This window comes from Orbicella faveolata, unplaced genomic scaffold (assembly GCF_042242905.1).
Source record: "Orbicella faveolata isolate gen_17 unplaced genomic scaffold, um_ofav_v1 contig_25, whole genome shotgun sequence".
In the NCBI taxonomy this organism is placed as follows: domain Eukaryota; kingdom Metazoa; phylum Cnidaria; class Anthozoa; order Scleractinia; family Merulinidae; genus Orbicella; species Orbicella faveolata.
This window is the reverse complement of record NW_028301553.1, coordinates 27140772-27161620: the sequence shown is the minus strand read 5'-3', so window position 1 is coordinate 27161620 and position 20849 is coordinate 27140772. Positions and strand designations below refer to the sequence as shown.

General features: G+C 38.6%; 2 protein-coding genes and 1 long non-coding RNA gene across 4 annotated transcripts in view; 2 read left to right on the top strand and 1 right to left on the bottom strand.

The window, feature by feature from the left end:
- LOC149109709 (multidrug resistance-associated protein 1-like) overlaps nucleotides 1-10394 on the top strand; it is a 28639-nt gene extending 18245 nt beyond the window's left edge. The window contains exons 19-27 of the mRNA XM_089294837.1: nucleotides 827-1339; nucleotides 3013-3212; nucleotides 3824-3950; nucleotides 4550-4651; nucleotides 5273-5419; nucleotides 5825-5983; nucleotides 7519-7685; nucleotides 8351-8545; nucleotides 9000-10394. Of these exons, the coding sequence (XP_089150963.1) occupies nucleotides 827-1339; nucleotides 3013-3212; nucleotides 3824-3950; nucleotides 4550-4651; nucleotides 5273-5419; nucleotides 5825-5983; nucleotides 7519-7685; nucleotides 8351-8545; nucleotides 9000-9108 (1719 nt within the window). The 3' untranslated portion in view covers nucleotides 9109-10394. The remainder of the gene's footprint in view (nucleotides 1-826; nucleotides 1340-3012; nucleotides 3213-3823; nucleotides 3951-4549; nucleotides 4652-5272; nucleotides 5420-5824; nucleotides 5984-7518; nucleotides 7686-8350; nucleotides 8546-8999) is intronic.
- A 978-nt stretch (nucleotides 10395-11372) lies between these two features.
- Nucleotides 11373-20849, top strand: part of LOC110043671 (multidrug resistance-associated protein 1-like) — a 28445-nt gene continuing 18968 nt past the window's right edge. The window contains exons 1-6 of one of the 2 annotated variants that reach the window (XM_089294838.1): nucleotides 11373-11612; nucleotides 13594-13755; nucleotides 15432-15493; nucleotides 16267-16401; nucleotides 17201-17443; nucleotides 18032-18224. In XM_089294838.1, the coding sequence (XP_089150964.1) occupies nucleotides 13642-13755; nucleotides 15432-15493; nucleotides 16267-16401; nucleotides 17201-17443; nucleotides 18032-18224 (747 nt within the window). In that variant the 5' untranslated portion in view covers nucleotides 11373-11612; nucleotides 13594-13641. Of the gene's footprint in view, nucleotides 11613-13000; nucleotides 13756-15431; nucleotides 15494-16266; nucleotides 16402-17200; nucleotides 17444-18031; nucleotides 18225-20849 lie in introns of those variants that run through there. The other variant, XM_089294839.1, reaches the window with a different exon arrangement.
- On the bottom strand, nucleotides 19492-20825 carry LOC149109708 (uncharacterized). Its single transcript, XR_016208805.1, has 2 exons — nucleotides 20496-20825; nucleotides 19492-19730 (listed from the first exon to the last, which is right to left on the bottom strand). It is a non-coding gene; the product is annotated as an uncharacterized LOC149109708 (long non-coding RNA).

Below are 20849 nucleotides of genomic sequence, written 5' to 3'. Positions count from 1 at the left end.
AGGGTCTTGAACCACTTGACGTTTTCTGGCTACTTGAGGTTCTGTGGCTTCTTGATGTTCTTGAGCTACTTGAGCTATTTGGACAAGTTGAGTTACTTAAGCTACTTGGGGCTCTTGGGCTACTTAAGGTTCTTGAACTACTTGAGGTTCTTGGACTACTTGAGCTACTTGGACTACAGCAGAGATACAAGAAACTGTCGGAGTTGATGACTTCTTCTACATAAGGTCGAAGAGTAATCCCGCTGACGCACTCACAAGAGGAACCAAACTATCACGACTTACAGATTGGCTAGAGGAACCGTCTTTCCTCCAATTTCCCGAAGCAATTAGAATTGCATTAGAAGCTAGACATTAAGATGAGTATGTATAACAGTACATTATAAGGTATCATATATGAAGTACCTACTTGTCCGTACTGACACGACCTCGGGCCAATGTACCTTGCTCTCAATAAGAGACTAATATTTAGTTAGATTACACTGGCTGTAGAAGAAAAATTTTGCTCACATAAAAATACCTGCAAAATTTGGGATAGCCAATTCGAACAAGCATCCATGTCTCCTTTGGTCAATGCATCTTAAAGAAAAACGATTTTGCATTTGGTTTTTGCCCCACCTTTCCTGTGCTTGCATTTGTTGCAAAGTTTTACAATGAACAATCTAGTGACGTTTTGTAAGCCTCATGTGATGATCGTATTGGAATATTTTGTTACTGCAATTTAATTTGCCTCTTGATGTGGGTTTTGTTCCTCTCTAATCTTATAACGAATAGCTGCAGTTAAAATGTACTAGAAATGACCAAATGAATGAGTTTTTGCTTGTTTCAGGTCAAATTCTCTGTGCTTCTTTCGTACATCAAGTCGGTCGGTCTCTGCGCTACAGTCTTCACCATAATCTTCCTAATCCTAATGGAATCTTGCACAGTAGCCACTGGAGTGTGGCTTGCCTACTGGAGCTCAGCAAATGTTACTACAGACAAACAGCGAGACATGTACATCGGAATTTACGGTGGCATCGCACTGGGCCAAGGAGTGTTCTCCTTTCTTCTCTCCATCTGTACCACATTGGGATCAATAGTCGCTTCACGTAGACTACATCATCGCCTCTTGGTCAACATAATGCATTCGCCAATGAGCTTTTTCGATACTACTCCACTAGGAAGAATTGTAAACAGGTTCTCCAAGGACTTGTACATTGTAGATGACACTATACCCCGATGCATAACGAATTTCCTCTGGTGTATCATCGATGTCATCGGGAATATTGTTGCCATAAGTTACGCCACTCCGTTGTTTTTGGTGGTGATACCTGTTCTGGGAGTACTTTATCTTTATATTCAGGTTAGTGAGACAACTACAGGAGGTGTTTAATTAAAGAAATTCGGGTCTTTTTACAGTTGAATCTCGCTATTTCGAGCTCTCAAGGGTAGCAAAAAGTGTTCGGAATAAGAGCAAGCCGAGTTCTGTCGCCGATAGTAAATGCTTGCAAAGTGTGTTTACATGTAAGGGAGAGTCGTGCGGGTTCGACATAACCGAGTTCGAAATAGCGAAAGTCTACTGTGTAATACATAATATATAGATTTAGGCCAGCCTAAAAGCGTAGCTCCTGGGCCGGGTTGTTCTGAGCCAGATTAAGCTAACCAGGAAAAGATAGAATTTTAATTTGGGTTTTCCAACTTTGCGGTGAGGTTTTCTGTATATTGTTTGGCCTTCTGTTTTGAGTTTTAGTAATCGCCATATACACAAAACAAAGCAGCATAAAACATTTGTATAGAAGAAAAAGTTATAATTCGGTTAACTTTTAATCCTGGGTTTGTGTTAACCGGCTTCCGAACAATCCTGCCCTGTTTTCAACAAGTCAACCAGGCGTGAGCCCGCGATCCAATCGAAAACCAGCACTTGATCAGCGGTCAACTTCAAAAAAATACGTGACCTCAATGAGCTGTAAACATGAGCCCGCGATATGGTCACGTGATACTGGTCAGCGGATACCTTGTTTTGACAGGTGTCAATTGATGATAACATGGTTGTCCAATATCAGAAGTACACGGTAAACCAAGGCTACAGGTCTCTGCCAGCCTATTATTTAGAGTTTGGCCGCCATGTTGCGCGACTCTGTCGCCGTCGCCGTCACCGTCGCCGTCGTGCGTACGCGCCCACGAGCAATACTCAACTCATGGGTTTCCTTTTCTTTTCGATATGAGTATGGGGCTCCGCTATTATTAAAGACAATTCAATGTAATTCAAGAGTTTTGATTGGCTTGGCCATCATGGTATATGAGCCATCGTACCATGCTCTACAAATGTGGTAAGAGTACGCGTGATTTTTGAGGGCGTTTTTATTTTTATTTTAATCTAGTTTTGTATACTTTGGGGGCGTTTTTAAGGACACAATTATTCCACTCGCCCTTGTGGGATATGAGATGACTATACTGTGTATAGCCAACTCGGTGGTACGCGCTTCGTTGGCTATCTACCATCTCATGTCCAAGGCGCGCTCGTGGAAAATTGTTAAACACTAAATGACCGTCATGTCTACATTTAATTGCTACTGTTGGACATCTATTAAAACAATGGAATTTACATACTTTAACTGAGTATTACGTCCACTGAACGTTAAGGGCCAATCCACACACGACTGCTCTCATGCGGCTTTGGAGGCTCAGTTGGGAGAGCATTGCACTGGTATCGTAAAGGTCGTGGGTTCGAATCCCGTTCAAAGCCTGAAATTTTTTTGGTCTTTTTTCCAGTAGTGTTATGGCTGCATTTGCATCTATCATCATGACTAAATGACTGAAAAGTGTATTAAAGAGAAAGTAATTTGAGTTTGAAATGGGAAGGATTTACACTGTACTGTGTTTGATTGTTGTGCAACTAGTTTCAGGGTCTCCACATGTCAGGAAAACGGCATCTGGATATTAAAAAAAAATGTTCTTTAGGTTAGGGAAAAGCCTTTTTATGATCAACGGAAAATAACAGAAAACCATTAAAACCTTTCCCCCATCTTCCCACAGAGAGTTTATGTGGCAACGTCACGTCAGTTGAAAAGGATCGAGTCCGTGAGCCGATCACCAATCTACAGTCATTTCCTAGAAACGATCAACGGTGTTAGCACCATCCGAGCATATTCACAACAGCAGCGCTTCATCCGGGATAATTACTACAGGACAGACGAGAATCAAGTGGCATACTACTCCACTATATCCTCTAATAGGTAAGGAAAAGTACATTTTGTCCAAGCAACTAAGGTCCGTCCACACTACGCGGGAGAAATTTGAAAACGCAGATTTGTTTCTCCGGTTAGGCCTACCGTCCACACTAATCCGTCACGAAAACGGAACTTTTCGAAAATGCTCTTCAAACTGGAGGAATTTGAAAACGCCGATTTTGCGTTTTAGCGTGGACGGAAAACATTTTGAAAACGAAGCGTTTCGTAAACGATGACGTTACGATAATGATATGATTTCCCTGCTCGAGTTTTACACAAACACAAATCCAAAATGACCGGTGATTGTTGCGTTTTCAAATTCCTCCGGCGTAGTGTGGAGGGAAAACATTTGATGCGTTTTCAGAGTGAAACCTCTGTTTTCAAATTCTTGCGTGGTGGTATGGACGAGTCCTACCAATGATAACTGCCATTTTCTGATTTGCACAGTGGAAAATTCTGGGAAATGAAGGACAAACGTTGCAAAAACATTTTTATTAAAACCATTGGTATCTGGATAAGGGGAAGGGGCTATAGAAAGAGACAGTAGTCTCAAGTTATTCTAGTGGGTCCATTACATGTATAATAGTTTTGACCACTTCCCTAATTGCTTTTCATAGGTGGCTCGCAGTTCGTCTTGAATTCCTTGGAAACTGCCTGATATTCTTCGCTGGGATGTTTGCTGTGATAAGCAGGGACAAAATTATTAGTGGACTTGTGGGCATGTCATTGACGTATTCATTAGAGGTGAGTGCAGAGTGAAGCCTGGCTATTGCTTGATCTTTAGAAGGGAAGTTATGTTTTTATTGCCATTTTTGTTAGCTTGTAGAGTAGATGGTTTGATTGATAGAAGGTACAGGTGATATAGAGCGGCAGAATGCTGTTTGCAATACACGAGCGCGAAACGCGAAGGTGAGCGCGGAGCCTGGAAAAATGAACTGCCTGAAAACACGCCATCGATGCGTGCTCTTGTAAACGCCTGCATGGCGCAGCGTCATTTCTGATTGGTTGCATTAAAATCATTTGACTAAAAGGGACATGGACTCCGAACCTACTCCTTGGGAATTTGTTTATTAGAACTTGTCATCTATTAGTTCAGTCGACCTTACTCTGCTTTAAGTTTGCTTGTAAAGGACTTTACATGCTCTATATGCTGCACCATTAGAAAACACTTGCGGACCAAACTATGGACTTTGTGTTCAACGTATTCTAATGCGGGACAGTTACGAAATACGTATCATTTTCTTCCTGCAGTGTTAACTTGCAGAAATTTAATTGTAGTTATCATTTAAGCCTGATTTGAGCGAGTGAGTACCAGATACCTAACACTCTGTTATGTTCTTTAGATTACAGATACACTCAACTGGTTGGTTCGCATGACAAGTGAGTTAGAGACTCATCTTGTTTCTGTCGAAAGGGTGAAGGAATATTCAGAAACAGCCACTGAGGTAAACAATAAACTAGAATAAAAGAGACTTCTTGTAACTGCGTTTCACAATGTACTTAGAAGCTATCTAACTATACCCTAGAATTCCTTGGCTTGGATCGGTGTATGCTTATCTGGAGAAATATAATTAACGAAAAAAAAACATTGAAGGATTTTCAAATCAAATCTTACTCATTTTATTTTAATGCAAATTATTTATCACCACTGAATCATGCTAAACATCAGGACGTGACATGACATCTTATTATGTGGCACGACATGACATGAAGAGACACGACTTGAGATTACGTGACATAAAATAAGATGACTAGAAATGGCATGGCATGACATGACGATCTTCACCAATCACATGGTGTATAGTGACCCATTAGAACAGCTTTTTACAAGATAGATCGCAGACACGGAATTACTATACAATGTGATACTATAGAATCTTTTGAAACAAACACTTCAGTCTGTTTTCCCACGAAAAGCTGTTAATGTTGTTTTTCTTCGTTACATACGATCGTGTTTGTTGTTTCTTTGGATTTTTCAAGTCCTTTTAGTAATACTTTCTCAAATATTGAAAGATCATTCAAAAAGAAAAGATACTGATAACACCATTTGCAATCCCAATTTATAGGCTGACTGGATCATTCCGAACCGTCGCCCTCCAGATGAGTGGCCTTACTCAGGGAAAATTGTAATGGAAGAGTTTGATCTGAAATACAGAGAAGGATTACCTCTTGCACTGAAACAGATCACCTGTGATATAAGACCAGGAGAAAAGGTACATTGATGAGAACTATGTAATTAAACTTCAGAAGGCAGAAATGAATTACACCTTGTTCTAACGGAACAATTCTTGAAAACGGAGCTTTATTGCTCCGGCTAGGCTTACCGTCCACACTAATCCGTCACGAAAACGGAGCTTTTCGAACACGGTCTTCAAACCGGGGAAATTTGAAAACGTCTGCTTTGCCTTTTAGTGTAGAGGGAAAACATTTTGAAAACGATGACTTTTGATCATCATGATATTTTTCTGCCCGAGTTTTACTCAAACTTAAATCCAAAATGACCGGTTATTGTTGCATTTTCAAATTCCTCCGGCGTAGTGTGGACGGAAAACATTGCATGTGTTTTCAGAGTGAAACCTCTGTTTTCAAATTCCCTTCTATTGTTCTCTTCCCGACAGATCGGCATTGTAGGTCGTACAGGAGCTGGTAAATCGTCGTTAGCTTTGGCCTTGTTTCGTATTCTTGAGAGAGCTGGTGGACGGATTATCATTGATGGTGTTGATATCGCCACCATTGGACTTCAGGATCTTCGGTCACGCCTCACTATTATTCCACAAGTAAGGGATTGTTGCTTTGTGTAGGCACGTCAGGGCTCGAAATTAACTTTTTCGTTCGGGAGCCAGCTGGCCACTAACGGGAAAAATTTGGTCGCCAGATCATAAATTTTGGTCGCCAACTTATTTTATATATAACTCACATGAGAACACTAACATGATTTTGTACGTTACTTTGCATGCAAGAAAGTCACAAATGAAGAGCTAAAACTTTTGAAAACAGCACGAGTAAGACTTATAAACTGTTATAAAGCTACCGTTGTTCTCAGATTATAGGGAGCTTAAGCACGCGCGTTTTTGAGAGGCGGACGGCAACCGGAAGAGAAGATTTCGCATGCTTGGACCGTATTGTCCCCCAGATTTTTATACTACTCATCTCTAATGAAGAAAAGATACTTAGCAATGTGAATATGGTTGTGTGAGGACAAGTTTAAAGTGAAAAAAGCTCACTTCCGGTTACCGTCCGCGTCTCAAAAACGTGCGTGCTTAAGTTCCCTGATGTCTCTGGTTCGCAGGTGATGGTTTTCGTCTAAGTTATTTTAAATGGAGCGAAGCACAAAAACTTTTACGTCCGTGGTTTTCGTAATGACACAAACACGATCCTTTCGTATTTCTTCAAAACGCAGTTCTTTATTTTCGTCGCCTTTCGCCGCTGATAAACAACACTGTGCTTGGTCTAGGCTCCTACACAACTGATCACATATGCCGCCATTGTTCTCGCGTCAACTGAAAAGCGCACGGTGTTGTAGTGTGCCCGCGATCCCAGTTTTGGAAGAGGCCGCTAAAATAATATGACGGAAGTGGGGACGGAAAGGTGAATTGTTTACTAGCTACCAGATCCGAATAATTTCCCTATCTAAAGATTTAAAAACAAAAGTTGTGTTGTGGTCATCTTTACTTATCGTACAAATCGCGAGTCGCCAGCTGGCGACCAGTTCTGAAAATTTAGTCACCAGTGCTCAATTTTTGGTCGCATTGGCGACCAGTGAGTCGCAATTTCGAGCCCTGCACGTACAACGTGCTCATTCTAGATTAGTCCACTTTTGTTTACTACTTTTGTTTCGTGTTCAAAGTGCCACCATTGGATTGCAGAATATACGGTCACGGATTCCTACAGCTTTGGCGTGACGCAGAGCAAATAAAGTCATCCTTTAATAATATCGCATAAACATGGTGTTGTCAGTGCATTTCAAATGCAATAGATGTGACATGTACTCAAACAGCGCCAACACAAAGCAAGAAAATTAGTCCAAAAGAAACAAACAAACAAACAACAACAACAAACAATAGAGAACCTAAAACCGGTTTCTTTCCTGCGAGGACTTCATTTTTTTAAGTGGCCAAATAGTGTGAAGCAGGCTGCCTGTTTTTCTGTGGTCTTTTGTTAATTGGTAGTCGTTCTGACTCTCCTGACCTTGTCCCTGGCAACAAGTTTTATTTATTGTCTTAATTGAAGAGTTCATCAACTGTACCCACTCTGCGAGTGATAATGTTATATTCGGCATAGCCTTAGTGATTTCCAAACCTTCTTCCTACAGGACCCCGTACTGTTTTCTGGAAACCTTCGGCTAAACCTGGACCCATTTAATAAACACACTGATGAAGAACTGTGGCAGGCATTGGATGTGAGCCACTTGAAGAACTTTGTTTCAGGGCTGAACGAAGGACTGCAGTACATAATAGCAGAAGGAGGAGAAAATTTAAGGTAATTTCTTCAAAAAGAGGAGGAAAAAACACACACACTGTGGTTTTCGTGGAGGTTTAGCAGTTTCTCGTTCTTTTGTGAGTTAAAGATTTGCCTCGGTAACCTAGAACAGAGCCTTTAGCAGGGCTGTAGAAAACTGAGGCACTTGTCTTTTCTTTTTCTTTTTTTTTTTTGTTTCGTTTTTCTTTGTTAATAGTCATCATAAACACCCTAAATACCAAGGAAGAAAATTTAATTATAGACATTGCTTTAGTCATGATTTTTTTGTGGCTGTCTCTGCTTGGTGTGAGATTTCGTTTCAATAGTGCAGTAATGGGAACTGAGATCGGCCTCGAATTGGATTTGTTTTTGTGTTGTTATATAAGACCATTATGTGATTATAGGTACTTTATTTTGGTCCTCTTTTCTCTATATGTACTTTGTCTTATTTTTGTACGCATTATCCTTCCCCACAACGGGCATACTTTCTACCTTAAGCACTTTTCTTCCTTTCCACTTCCCATCTCCGTCCTAACGACCCATTCTTCATCCACTCATTCACAAATAGTAAACATATACCATACAACGTGTCACCCTTAATAATGAGTCAAATGCCCAGTGGTCAGGTCCAATATTTTGTGTTGCCGCTTTTTTGCAAGCAATTCAATGCAGCCTTTCTTCCGCAGTGTTGGTCAGCGGCAGTTGGTGTGTTTAGCACGCGCGCTGCTCCGTAAAAGTAAGATCCTGGTTCTCGATGAAGCCACGGCCGCGGTGGACCTGGAAACGGATGAGTTCATTCAGCAAACGATTCGGCGTGAATTCGCTGACCGCACAGTGTTCACCATTGCGCACAGGCTCAACACTATCATGGATTATGATAGGTAGGGGTGAATTATCACGGAGGTCCCTTTTGAGGTGTAATTTCAGGTGTAATTTGAGGCTAAGCCAGATTATGTTAAGATTTTAAGCAATGGAGACCTACCTGTAAAAGAAGTGATCTGGCTTCATTTTTTGTTTTCTTTTGTTTTTTTGTTTGTTTTGTGTTTTGTGTTTTTCGTTTTAGCTACTATGATCTTGGTGCATGGATTGAAACTTCAAATGGGTGTTATATGGGGGTAATGTTGGCATTCGATGGGGGAACGCAGACACTAAGTTTTTGATCTCGAATTGTGCCCTCGTTTTTTGGAAAATAACCTAAAACTAATTACATTTTACTGTCCCTTCATTCACAGTATTGTGGAATAAAGTGTTAAAGTATAATGGTAATAATGCATCAAATTATACGGGCTGTGAAACTTAATTGGTTACTAATGAACTGCTCTGTTCTGACTGCAGGGTCTTGGTTCTCGATAGTGGCTCCATTGTTGAGTTTGACTCGCCTGCAAACTTATTGAGTCGTGACGGACTGTTCAAGAAACTGGCACAAGATGCAAGACTGGCATAAGTAATGAGACAGCAGCATTGTGACACGCTATTGTAAGATAGACTGCAAACATTACAAACACCTTGCGGAAGAACGCGAAGCAACGGGAGCCACACGTGTTTACCTTCTTGATGGAGGCAAAAGATGACAGTGTGGGTCATCCAAAGTTTCACTTTCTCCATAAATTAACCTTTTGGATCCCAGTATCCGATATATCGGACAGCAGCGTAGCCTGCACTTCCTTTAATCAACACTCTGTCCCTTAGTCATTACCACTCCTCAAACGGCTAATTTCGCAAAAACGTAATTGGAATCGCCATCCTGATCGTCGAGATTTGAAAGTTTCGTAACTTGATCCAAGAAGAATGGAACTTGTCTTTCCAGTAACATGCATGGCATAATTATGAGTTGTTCAAACAGTCAACAAGCAAACAAGCAAACAAACAAACAAAAGAGCAACAATAGGTCAAAATTTCTTCTGTCAAGCATCTCCATACTGTGCACCCATCTGCACTATGGACAAATATCTTTGTCCCAGAGAAACTAGAGTTCATTCAAAAATGAATTCCAATTAAACTTCCACGACCTCCGCATCCATAACGTTAATTTTTTACGGACTCTCATCTCTGCCCCTTTTAGTGTTCATATTTAAAAGGTTTCACTGTACTACTTTTTTATAAATGTATAAAGGTATAGTTTGTTCCGGGTGTTTGGTTTTGAACCAATCCGGCTTTTGTAAGTACAGTGTAATTTGTATTTTAGTTACCCGATAAAGAACCGAGATGGCGCATTCTCTGGTTGGGTTGTGCAGTCATCAAGTTGTTCTTGTGTTACCAATAAAAAATGACAGAAAAAAGCCTTGCGAAATGTGTTGTTTCACCGGTATCGGCTTCAACCAGTTTCAACAGAAACCAAGAGATGACATATTGCCAAAGTGTTACAACACACCTAAACCATAAATTCATGACTCGGCAAAAAGCTCGGACATGCAGAGACATATTTCACAATGACTTTGTCTGGTCATATTACTTGAGTGTTCTTTTGTTTTCTTTCTCAAGTTCTTAAGAATTTAGTGTCTTGAAATACGTTCTAACTTAGGCCCACATCCACACGTATCCATGCAGATATTTTTGAATCCACAACTTTTTCTTCCCAGATGCGGCTTCCGTCCACACGGATCCGGTGAATTCGGCAGTGAATCCGGTTATTATTTTTTGCTACGTGTGGGCGGGGAAAGTTTTGAATCCAGAAAGAAAAAGTTGCGGATTAAAAAATATCCGGATAAGTGCGGATAATGTACTTTAAAATGTTAAATATAATTATGTTGCCGTTCCAAACTTTAACAAGCCAGGATCAAAATGTGCGATCCGGACCTGATCCAAATATCCAAGAACAGCTTGTGCTTGCGTGAACATATGAGGAAAAACATTCAGCGCGGTAAATTTTCATCTTTAATTAAACCACACTTCTTCAAGAGATGAATGACGATTTTATAAAACTGGTTATCTTGGTAGACTTATCTGCCATATTTTTGGCATCTCCACTTTCAATTTTGGTATGGGAGTTTGGCAAATGCAATGGCTTTCCCAGGAACCCGTCTCTCATTTGGACGCTTTTGTTGAAATACTTCACAATAGATTCAAGAATTGTACCTTTACGCAACGGAGTCAGTTCTTGCTTTCTTTTCACTGCAACCCAGTAAGACGTAACTAGTTTCTTAATGGACTCTAACTTTTCTATTTGCTTCACGATCTTTTCGGGACGTGACAACAAAGGCTGAGCAAGGCCTTCGAGACGTTTCTTACGTAAGCTTTCTAAGAGCTGTACTGATTTTTCTCTTGATTTCTCCATCTTTTCAGCCCTTTTGTTAACAGCAGCCATTGCAGATGTGTGGAACAGGAAAGACCTCGCATAGTTCAAAGGAAACATTCTTTGCAAGGATCTATCTTTGCCAGAGTTCGTACATGTACATGTATAAAGCCGGTAAAGCCCATTGATTCCCAGCACGTGAACAGGTCGGAAATTTGTAAACAGTGACCTCGTTGTCCTTTTTAGCATCAAATTTCGCCCGCCCGATCAATTACATTGAAGTTTCTTGATTTCCCGTACACTACATACCATACTGAAAGGCATTTTCTGCTAGTATACGGGTGTAAACTGTACAATATCATAACGTCCGAAACCCGGGGTCCGAAAACAGCCGCCATTTTGGTCTAGATCTCAGTCTAGCCGGTTATGTTCGTCGTTTAAGCTCCGGGAGCTCGGAATTCTTCCGGAGAACTTCGGATTTCGATCGTGCTCATAGTAGTCTGGGACGGAGAAATTGCACCACAACACAGGTGGGACGTCGCAACACGCGACCGGCGCCTGAGTGAGAATGATTTCTCACTCTACAAGTACGATGCTCGGAAACTGTTCGGTTTAAAGATGCACATGTACCTCATCAACTTGCAGTTGCTTTTAATGAAAGTATTTTAACATACGAGATAAATAAGATATTTCATCCTTGACGGCCTCGATTTTGGGTAAGTTTATCAACTTTCTCTGTACACTCGTAAGACTTCGATCTTACAGTAAACAAGAACCCGAGCTTTTTGCCGAGTCATGAATTTATGGTTTAGGTGTGTTGTAACACTTTGCTTGTTCCATAACACCAGTAACATAATGGGAAATATCTGTACTCAGCAGTCGAATGGCAAGTAAATAACGTGCACATGTTGTACATTAGTTATGCAACTTTAATTAGCTAGGGTTTAGCCGGTGCGAAGTTTCTTTCTCGGCATGCATATGTAGCAGATGGGCGAAGTCACGTCAATATTAATTTTATAGGCGGAGCTATCAGTTATCTGGTGCTGTTAAGTGCAGTAATAAGTTGATTTGAAATAATGTTTTCTCTTTGGGGCGTATAACAAGTATGCACTATGCTTTTGAAAGAATGAAAGATGCGAATGCAGCCATGCATAACACTACTGGAAAAATGACCTGAGTGACTATGCTTGTTTTACAGCATGTGCAGAGTTTTGTATGCATCATGGTTTTTTGCGAGTGGGATGATCAAAACCTAAAAAAAAAGAAATCACCGATTTTCCCTTGTTGTTAATACCTCCCAACATGTACTACATAACTGAGTTCCACCGATTCAACCATAACGAAATACGCCAAATAACTAACATCTCCAAAAATATAAGTGTGCAAATATGTGGTTAAAACTGCCCCTTATATCTGGGAGATTTGGTGACCTGTACAGGAGACCATGAGATGGGTTTCAACAAAACACTTACTCCTGGTTAGGCAGTCAGCTGACCCCCCCTACTGACGCCCCCCCCCTGACCCACTATAAAATCAATGGAAAAATACAATTTAATAAAGGCCAGAACTATCAATGAGACCAATTCAAGTTCACAAATAAATTTAGCTCACTTGAAATTTCTAGGATGGTGGATGAGTTGCAGACTTTCAAACCTCTCTTCTCCTTTGATTGTAAGTGAAGGTTTTGCTTACGAAAAAAATTGAGCATTTGAATAAGTTGAAATAATAATCATCGAGAGTGGTATTTGAAAATAAAGAAAATAAAGAAAAAAAAATAAAAGCAAAATAAAGCAATGGAAGACACAAAGAAACGCTGGCAGTATGAACACACTTGTGATTTACTGCGAGCGACATGAACACTGATAAACATCACTGGGAAGTCGGTTTTTGCGTGGTACTGTAGTTCTAGGTATCTCACCAATTGTCCCCAAGCCACTATTCAAATTTAAAAGTGGTTTTGGATAACGTTCTCCTTGATGCATCTGGTTGGCAAACAAGACCATGAATTCTCAAGTAACTCAGTTTAATTTAATCAACACTTTATACCTGTAAATACATGTATAGGCATGGTGAGCAACTTCAAAGGAACAACAGGGGATCAAGCTTCATTGGGAATGAGCCTATCTTCCTAATGTTAAAGCAATTTTTCAGTAATTTATTATTTCACTGGATTGTACTGAGAGTGTTGACATTGTTTTGTTGGGTGGTCGTATAGGGTCGGTTATTAACTCATTTGTAGCGATTTTTCCATTGTGAAAAAGCACTTGAAATGTGTGACTTCCCCTTGACATATCATATGTGCGTGTTGCCCATGGTCACTCACGAATACATTCACTTGCCAGCATTTCTTCATTTATTTACTTTTGATATGTTTAATTTTCTAAAATGTAATGGGCACAAATACCATTCTTGATACATGATATTCCAACATGTTCCTTGCTTGATTTTCGGTAAATAAAACCTACACTTAAAAATCTGCAAAATCAATAGGAAATCTGCAACTCATCGGTTATCTTGAAAATTTCATGTGAGATAAATTTATTAGTGAACTTGAATCAGTCCTATTGATAGTTAATCCTCAGGGCTTTTTAATATTTTATTTTCCTGTTGATTTTATAGGGGGTCATTAGAGAGTCAGTGTTTTGTCGAGAGCCCCATGGCCACAAGATGTGGCTTTGTTTTAATTTTGTTCATCAGGTCACAGTGATTTTAAATAAACAAAGGAAAGGATTTTAAATTGTACTCATGGAAGGGCATATTCAAGAAGGTTCAAACAGCTCCACAGATCAACCAGAGAATTTCAATGATGTTGGGTGGGCTTCATTTCCTGAGATCAACGAGAAAGAACCCGTGAGAAGGGTAAGCCATTGTTAAGGTTGTTATTTAACCAGGTGGTTATCATACATGTGTGTTATCAATTAAGAGTGATTGTACTGTTGTGTTAAATAGTGACATGATTTAGTAGAGTGAACACATAATAGAATAAATGGTGTAAGTTGCACAATTTGATAGGTTGCAAGGACTAAGAAGGTAGCATTCAAATTGTAATATTCCTATGTTTTACAAAAGGCTTAGATAAAAATCAGATATCTGAGTGGTTGAAGACATTGCCCTTATCATTCTATTAGAAGTTCTGATCATGTGTACTAAAGGCATCCACTGCTGAGTGTTGATCGATACCCTTAATCAATGCCCTTGATCTACCCTTGATCTACCCTCAATCGACTAGTACTGGATCAACACATCGCTTGACACTTGATTAACACTTGATCGACGTCCCAGTCAGTCTAGAGTTCGCTGAATTTTGCAGGCACATGATTGAGTGTGGATCGATACATATGAGTCAGTTGACACTTGCTGTATATCAACTGACACTCGCGCCAATCGGGTGTCAATTGAGATGTTGTTCAAGTGTCAACCTAGTGTCAACCGAGTATCGATCAAGATGTTCATCAAGTGTTGATTGAGATCCAATCAAGTGTTGATGGAAGGCTGATCAAGGGTATATCGATCAACACTCGACTGCAGATGCCTTTAGTACAAATATAATGATCCCAAGTTTTTTCTATTTATCTTGTTTTTTAACCGCGCGGCCATGGGCCGAGCGCGGTTCTAGGTTTACCCGTGGTTTATTATTTTTTTTTTTGTCGGTGACCAGACACAGACCTCCGCTCGGGCAAACTTTGAGTCACGGAACGTGTGATGTTTTTCCGCCAGAAGCTGTTAAAACATAAATACACGGACAATTTTACGGATATTGTTTTCTTTTTTGTGGGTAAAATATATTTTCTTTTCTTTTTTTATCAAAGCGTTGGATTTAAAGGGAATAATAAATACGCTGAAAAAAGGTATTATGTCAGCCATGGAATGCGCTGACGTTGCAGCTTTCACTTTCGCTACGTGACAAATAAGATCGTGTTTACTTTGCAAGTTTATTTCGGCAGAAGCGATGGTCATTAATTTATTTGTAATTTTGCCAGTATTTCTTGCGGTTTTAGGCAAATGAAGTAAATCCTTTGACTGTTTCATCGCAGCGAGTTCATAGATCGGAAGCAAAATTAAATATTTGCAAGCCAAGCAAAGAACGTGTCAGAACGTGCGAAGATTACGTCATTGATAGGGAAATAACCACCGTACTAAAGATAGCCGTAGATAACGCAATTCTTGAATTATGTGACTCGTGTGACTTCTTTGCTAACCCTTAACTCAAGGGAAAAAAACAGTTAAATTTAATCGTGACTTTAAAGAAAGAAAGCGGTTTGTAATAGTGTTCGTATCTTCATGCCCATACATATCCCGAAGAAAGTTCCAGATTAAGACTATTACGTCATCGGAGATGTCACAACGGCTACGACTGATGGTGCGATAATAGAGTTTGTGTTGATCAAGTGCTGTGATGTCTACAGTAATCAATGAATCATCAAAGATTGCTTTGGAATATGCACTGCGGTGCGACTGTAGTACTAAGAAAACAGTTAAATTTTAAAAGCGCGGTTATAAGATCTAACAGATCTTCTTGTTTTCTTTCAATGCAGAGGCAAAATCCTGAGGATAGAACCAATTTTCTCTCAAAGCTTACATTCTGGTGGTTTAATTGGTGAGAATTTCGTAAATAATATGTGCAAAATGAAGAAGCATGTTACACTGTACATATTAAATGACCAGTAATGAACAAACAAATCAACAAATGTATCCATGGACAGACAGACAAATAACAGTATGGGAAAATAAAGAAATGAAGTCTGTACAAGGTGGGAAGTGAAATAATGATTGAACTAACCAGCTACATGTAGCTGACAAACAAAGGAATGGAGCAATGAATAAATGAGCAAAGGAATGACTGGATAAGCAGATGAACTATACTAATGAATGGACAAACAAATGGATGAGTCTAGACAGAATGGATAAAGGAATGAATGAACATTTAAAGGAATGAACTTATAATGATTTAACTAAGTTAAAATATTTCAATTTATAAAACAAATAAAATAGCTCCCAAGCTAGGTTGATGTCGTGGAAATGGCCTTTATAAAGGTAGTCTTCTAGGCTGCCAGCTTTTTTTGAGAATTAAATTAGAGCTTTTTCGGTTCAAGAGCCCTAGCCTGCAAGTATGTGGCAGGTATAAACCATGATGTTGAAGAAGGTGAAGTCAAGTAGGAACCATTAATAAAAACATTTCGCCATACTGATTTACAATATGGTGGCCATTTAAGGTAAGTACTGGTAAGTGCTGTTTCATACCCGGGTGGACTTCCCATGTCTATGGATAGAGTTTTCTAAGACTCAGCAGTTCTACATAGTCACAGTTGTAAATAACTATTTATAACTGTTCAGCTGGTAAATTTGTGCGTCGTATGATTTTTATACCAGGATAATTTACACTGGGTACAAAAGACCTCTAGAAGACAAGGATTTATGGGCATTGAGAAGAAATAACCAAGCGTCTTATATTGTGCCAAAACTGAGGCAAAAATGGGCTGATCAACAGAGGAAATGCAGACAATTGTAAGTTACTGGCAATATAAACTAATTAATGGCTCAGTGGATATAGAGGTAATGTCTGGGTGGCCTATCAGGCTGGATCTTATGCCAGTTTTTGTAGCATGAAGCGACTAGGAATATTTCTACTCCCCTCTGGATGGGATAGTAGTTCATTGCAGGGTTACATGTACTTGTAGCATTAAATTTACTGGTACCCATTGATACTCCTGGGTGGAGGGAGGCACTGAGAGAATGGTTAGTACTAAACTGTGTCTTGCCAGAGAACACAACACAATGTCTGCGGCAAGGGCTTGAACCTGGACTGCTTAATCTGGGGTCGAGTATACTAACCATGAGGCCTGTGACTGTGCCTCCACAGCTCAGTGGATGTAGACTTTATTATTAATTTATCATATTTAAAGTACACTACACATACAACAATAAGCTTAATTCTTTATAATTTGTCCACTCAGGCTATGATAATTGTGAAAGGGGGTATGCTTGTCAAGATCTGTCATCTGCCTTAGGGACTAACATTATCTTGTGCAAGTTGCATATTACACCGTAGAGGAGTAGAACAGAAACATTATTAGTTGATTATTTTATGTCCATTCAGAGATCTGGGGAATTGACTATTGTGGTGTAAAATTATAATATTATAAATATATGTTAACAGTGGGAGCAGGACATACTGTAACAGTCATGTAGTTATGTGGACCAGAAATAATCAATTTGTGTATAGAAAAACAGTGATCATAGCATCACATTAAATGTTAAACGGTTGGTATTCTTGTAACATTTCTTTTTGTATCCTTTTTTTAAGGAATGCACCAAAAGAAAGTTATGAATATGAAGATGATTACAAAGAAACAGACCAGCTGCTAGATGACGAGGGCAGAACTGAAGAGTCTGAGGGAAATTCGTCAGCACAGAAGAAACAGAAGAAGAAAAAGAAGCCCTCTCTCTCAAAAATACTTTGGAGCCTGTTTGGAATCAACTTTGCTATAGCTGTCCTCTGCAAACTCTTAAATGACATGTTGTTATTTGTTCAACCTCAGCTGCTGAAGTAATCATTCAAGATTTACTTTTAATATTTGTAAACTATATATTTTTTCAGTCTGGACAACTGGTTTTTTTTTTAATGTATTGTTTGAAAATTCAAAATTGTCAAAAATTGTACAGCAATATGTCATAAATTAAAATAACAAAACTAGATGAACCAGACCTTATTTAACTCTTGGGTGCACTGTTACCTGGGCCAAGGGAGTGTTGTAGGTGCAATAGTCTAGAGGTATTCAGACAGTCCCTAACTTTGGGTATTTACGCAGTATATAATAATTATACTAGCACTGTTACATGGACCGTCTAAAGAACACAAAGGAGTGGACACTGTTTACACAAGGTGCCAAAATTGGGTGGTGTGCTGCACACCTCTCAGATCTTATTTTTTTTTTAAATACTGAAAATACCTTTTGCAATTCTTACTCCAAATTTGTGCTTGCCAGTACTCAAATTAATGTACAACGTTGACTGCTATATCTGACTTTCAAGTTTCAGCTACTTTTTACAACCTGTATTTTTTTATTTCTTTATTTAGTAATATTTATTTATTTTAATATTTACTCATTTATTTATTGTTGTTGTGTATTTTTAGGTTGCTTATTGGCTACACTGAAGACAAGGATGATATGTTTGGTGAATGGAGGGAATGGAAAGGCTACGCCTACGCTGGTGGGATGTTTATCACAGCGGTCATACAGTCTCTTGCTCTTCATCAGTACTTCCACAAAATGATGACAATTGGTATGAGAATGCGTACAGGAATTATTGGCTTAGTTTATGAAAAGGTAATTTATAAATAAACACTGACTTAATTAGTAAGTCAGAGCGATTTTCAATCGGGTGTCATGAAACCAAAACCAAATGAATTACAGTGTACAAACCAATTAGACTACTCAGCCAAACTCAAACAGAAGTAAATAAAACACAGTTTTTATTTAGTTTGTTATTTTTTTGCAACTTTCAGTAATTTGTTTTACAATATTTTGTGACTGAGATTGAGTTCTGGTATAGTGCAATGTTTTCCCTTATGTATTATTAATGTATTTCATTTGCTGTTATTTTAGAAAATTATAGGACAGAATTATTTGATTTTGATGTCTGTGTAATGGCTCAACTTCAAGGGTAGTGAAATAGACACAGACTTGTAGAAATTCAGTTTTGGCTTGTAAGTTTTCACTGTTCACTATCGAACCACTTTGGAAATAAAGTTGGTGGAAGTAGTTTTTGTTTTATTCAAACAAGGTAATTGTAAGCAATATATATGGTTGTATAAATGGATAATTTTCACTACCAGTATTGTCAACATTATACATCCAAGAGAGCGTCCCAAACTGAATGGGTTTTCAAGTCTTGCTAGTAATCCTGCTGTTATTGGACCTTATAGCCCACATCAACGTTTGGCTAGTAAAACAATTTTTTTGGCTACAGTAGTTAAATCTAAGTTGTACCCTTGTGAGATGACTTTAAGAATTCCTAGGAATTCCTAGGAATTTCCTAAGAATTCCTAGGAAAAAATTCCTAGGAATTCCTAAGAATTCCTAGGAATTCCTAGGAATCTAAGGTGTGAATTTTCACGGTAATTCGGACTCGGAATTCCTAGGAATTCCAAGGAATTCCAAGTTTACATAGAGCTGACTTGGAATTCCTAGGAATTCCTAGGAATTCCAACTGAAATATACTCACCTTGAAAATTCCTTAAAATTCCCAAAAATTCCTAGGAATTTCTGAGAATAACTTGGAATTTGTAGGATTTTTTGAGAATAGGTTGGAATTTTTGGGAAAATCTGAGAAAAACTGGGAATTTTGTATCATTTGTAGGCCAGACAAAATTTTGATGATAAATGCCTAGCATTAAAATAACAAATAAAGTCACTCATATCACATCAAACAGGTTTTAAATGAATGGTTTATCACATTGGCTCTCATGAATTTAAACATAAGAATAATCATCCTGTTTCTTTTTCATTACATCAAGAATCAAAAGTAAAACTGAAAACAGATATGAAGGTCAAACTTTTACATGTTTGATAAAAAGAGAACTTTTTCAGATAATTTACTTTTTTAGTTTACAAATCCAACAATTTTCCATACACAAGATTTTACCTTAAATTATTGTTATTGTGTGGAACATATCTGGATTTTCATGATCGTAAGGAATCAATGATAAGAACAAAACTGAGACATTCCTTAAAATTAAAAAAAGGCTGAGTTTGGGCAAACTTAGCTGCTGTTCAGTTATTTCTGTTGATTCTGCAGCTAGCCTCTTCATCTTCATCTTTGTTGTATGACACCTAAAACAAAATTTAAAAAAATACATTACACTGCGATATATATGAGGTACTGTAAGACTAAGATCCAAATATTTATGTGCTCACAGTTTAATACATGCAGCTAATTAAGGCCTGACTGTAAGCTGGTTGAAATGTTAAAAGAGAAGACTTGATAATTGTGAAGGTGCTTGTATACTATTGATAAATATGTTACATAAATCTTGAGCTTACAGTAGACTAAATCAAGGTTTTCCTTCTTCTATAAGTGTATCAACAACTCTCGAATTGGAGGATATATATCACGGTTTTTAGCCAAATTTAGACATTAGAAATATTAAAAAAGACACTTAAAACATTAAAGGAACATTGAAATAATAGAGTAAACGCAAAAGAATATACGGATGGACAAAATTGAAGATCAACACGGATTGCCATACAGTCAGGCTGAAACACACAGGAGACATATCAAACTCATGCAGACTGTGGCTGCCTCGTTGGAGTTTTTGTCAAGAACTTTGACTGGGATCAGCGAGAACTGCTATATTTGTTTCGTTTGAACAAGTGTGGCGAGAGAAACGACTTGTTATTCGCAAATCAAATTGTTTAGGTATGCCCTCTGGGCAACCTAAATTGTTTCAACCTTGCTTTAGCCAGAATTCATTTCATGCCATGACTGAGTGACCCACTCGTGTATGATTCGTGATGACAAAGTTCATTCAAAAGCTTTCGTCTAAATAAAAGAAGTTACTTTGTATAATATAGGGTTACTTGAATTTGATTACTCACCAAATAATTTTGTATACAGCTAATCTGCCCTTTGAATTTTTCCCTGTTGAAACATCCACAGTAAGACTTTCTTTTAGCTCCAAATCTTCGCCAAGAATAACATGTTTCTCATTAATGACACTCACGCTGTTTTCTTCTAGTCACAGGACCGCAGAAAAAACCATTTTGATATAATTTTGGAAGTGAAATCTACTAATACGCACGAGCGATCAACCGTTAACGCTAAATTCAAAGATGGGCGCCAAAAGAGAATGACTAACGCGATCTTTGTCACGCTCAGTCACGAGGATAGTCACGTGAAAATTCGCGTGCTGTGATTGGTTCAGTTGATCAGTTGAGAGAATGGAAACTGGA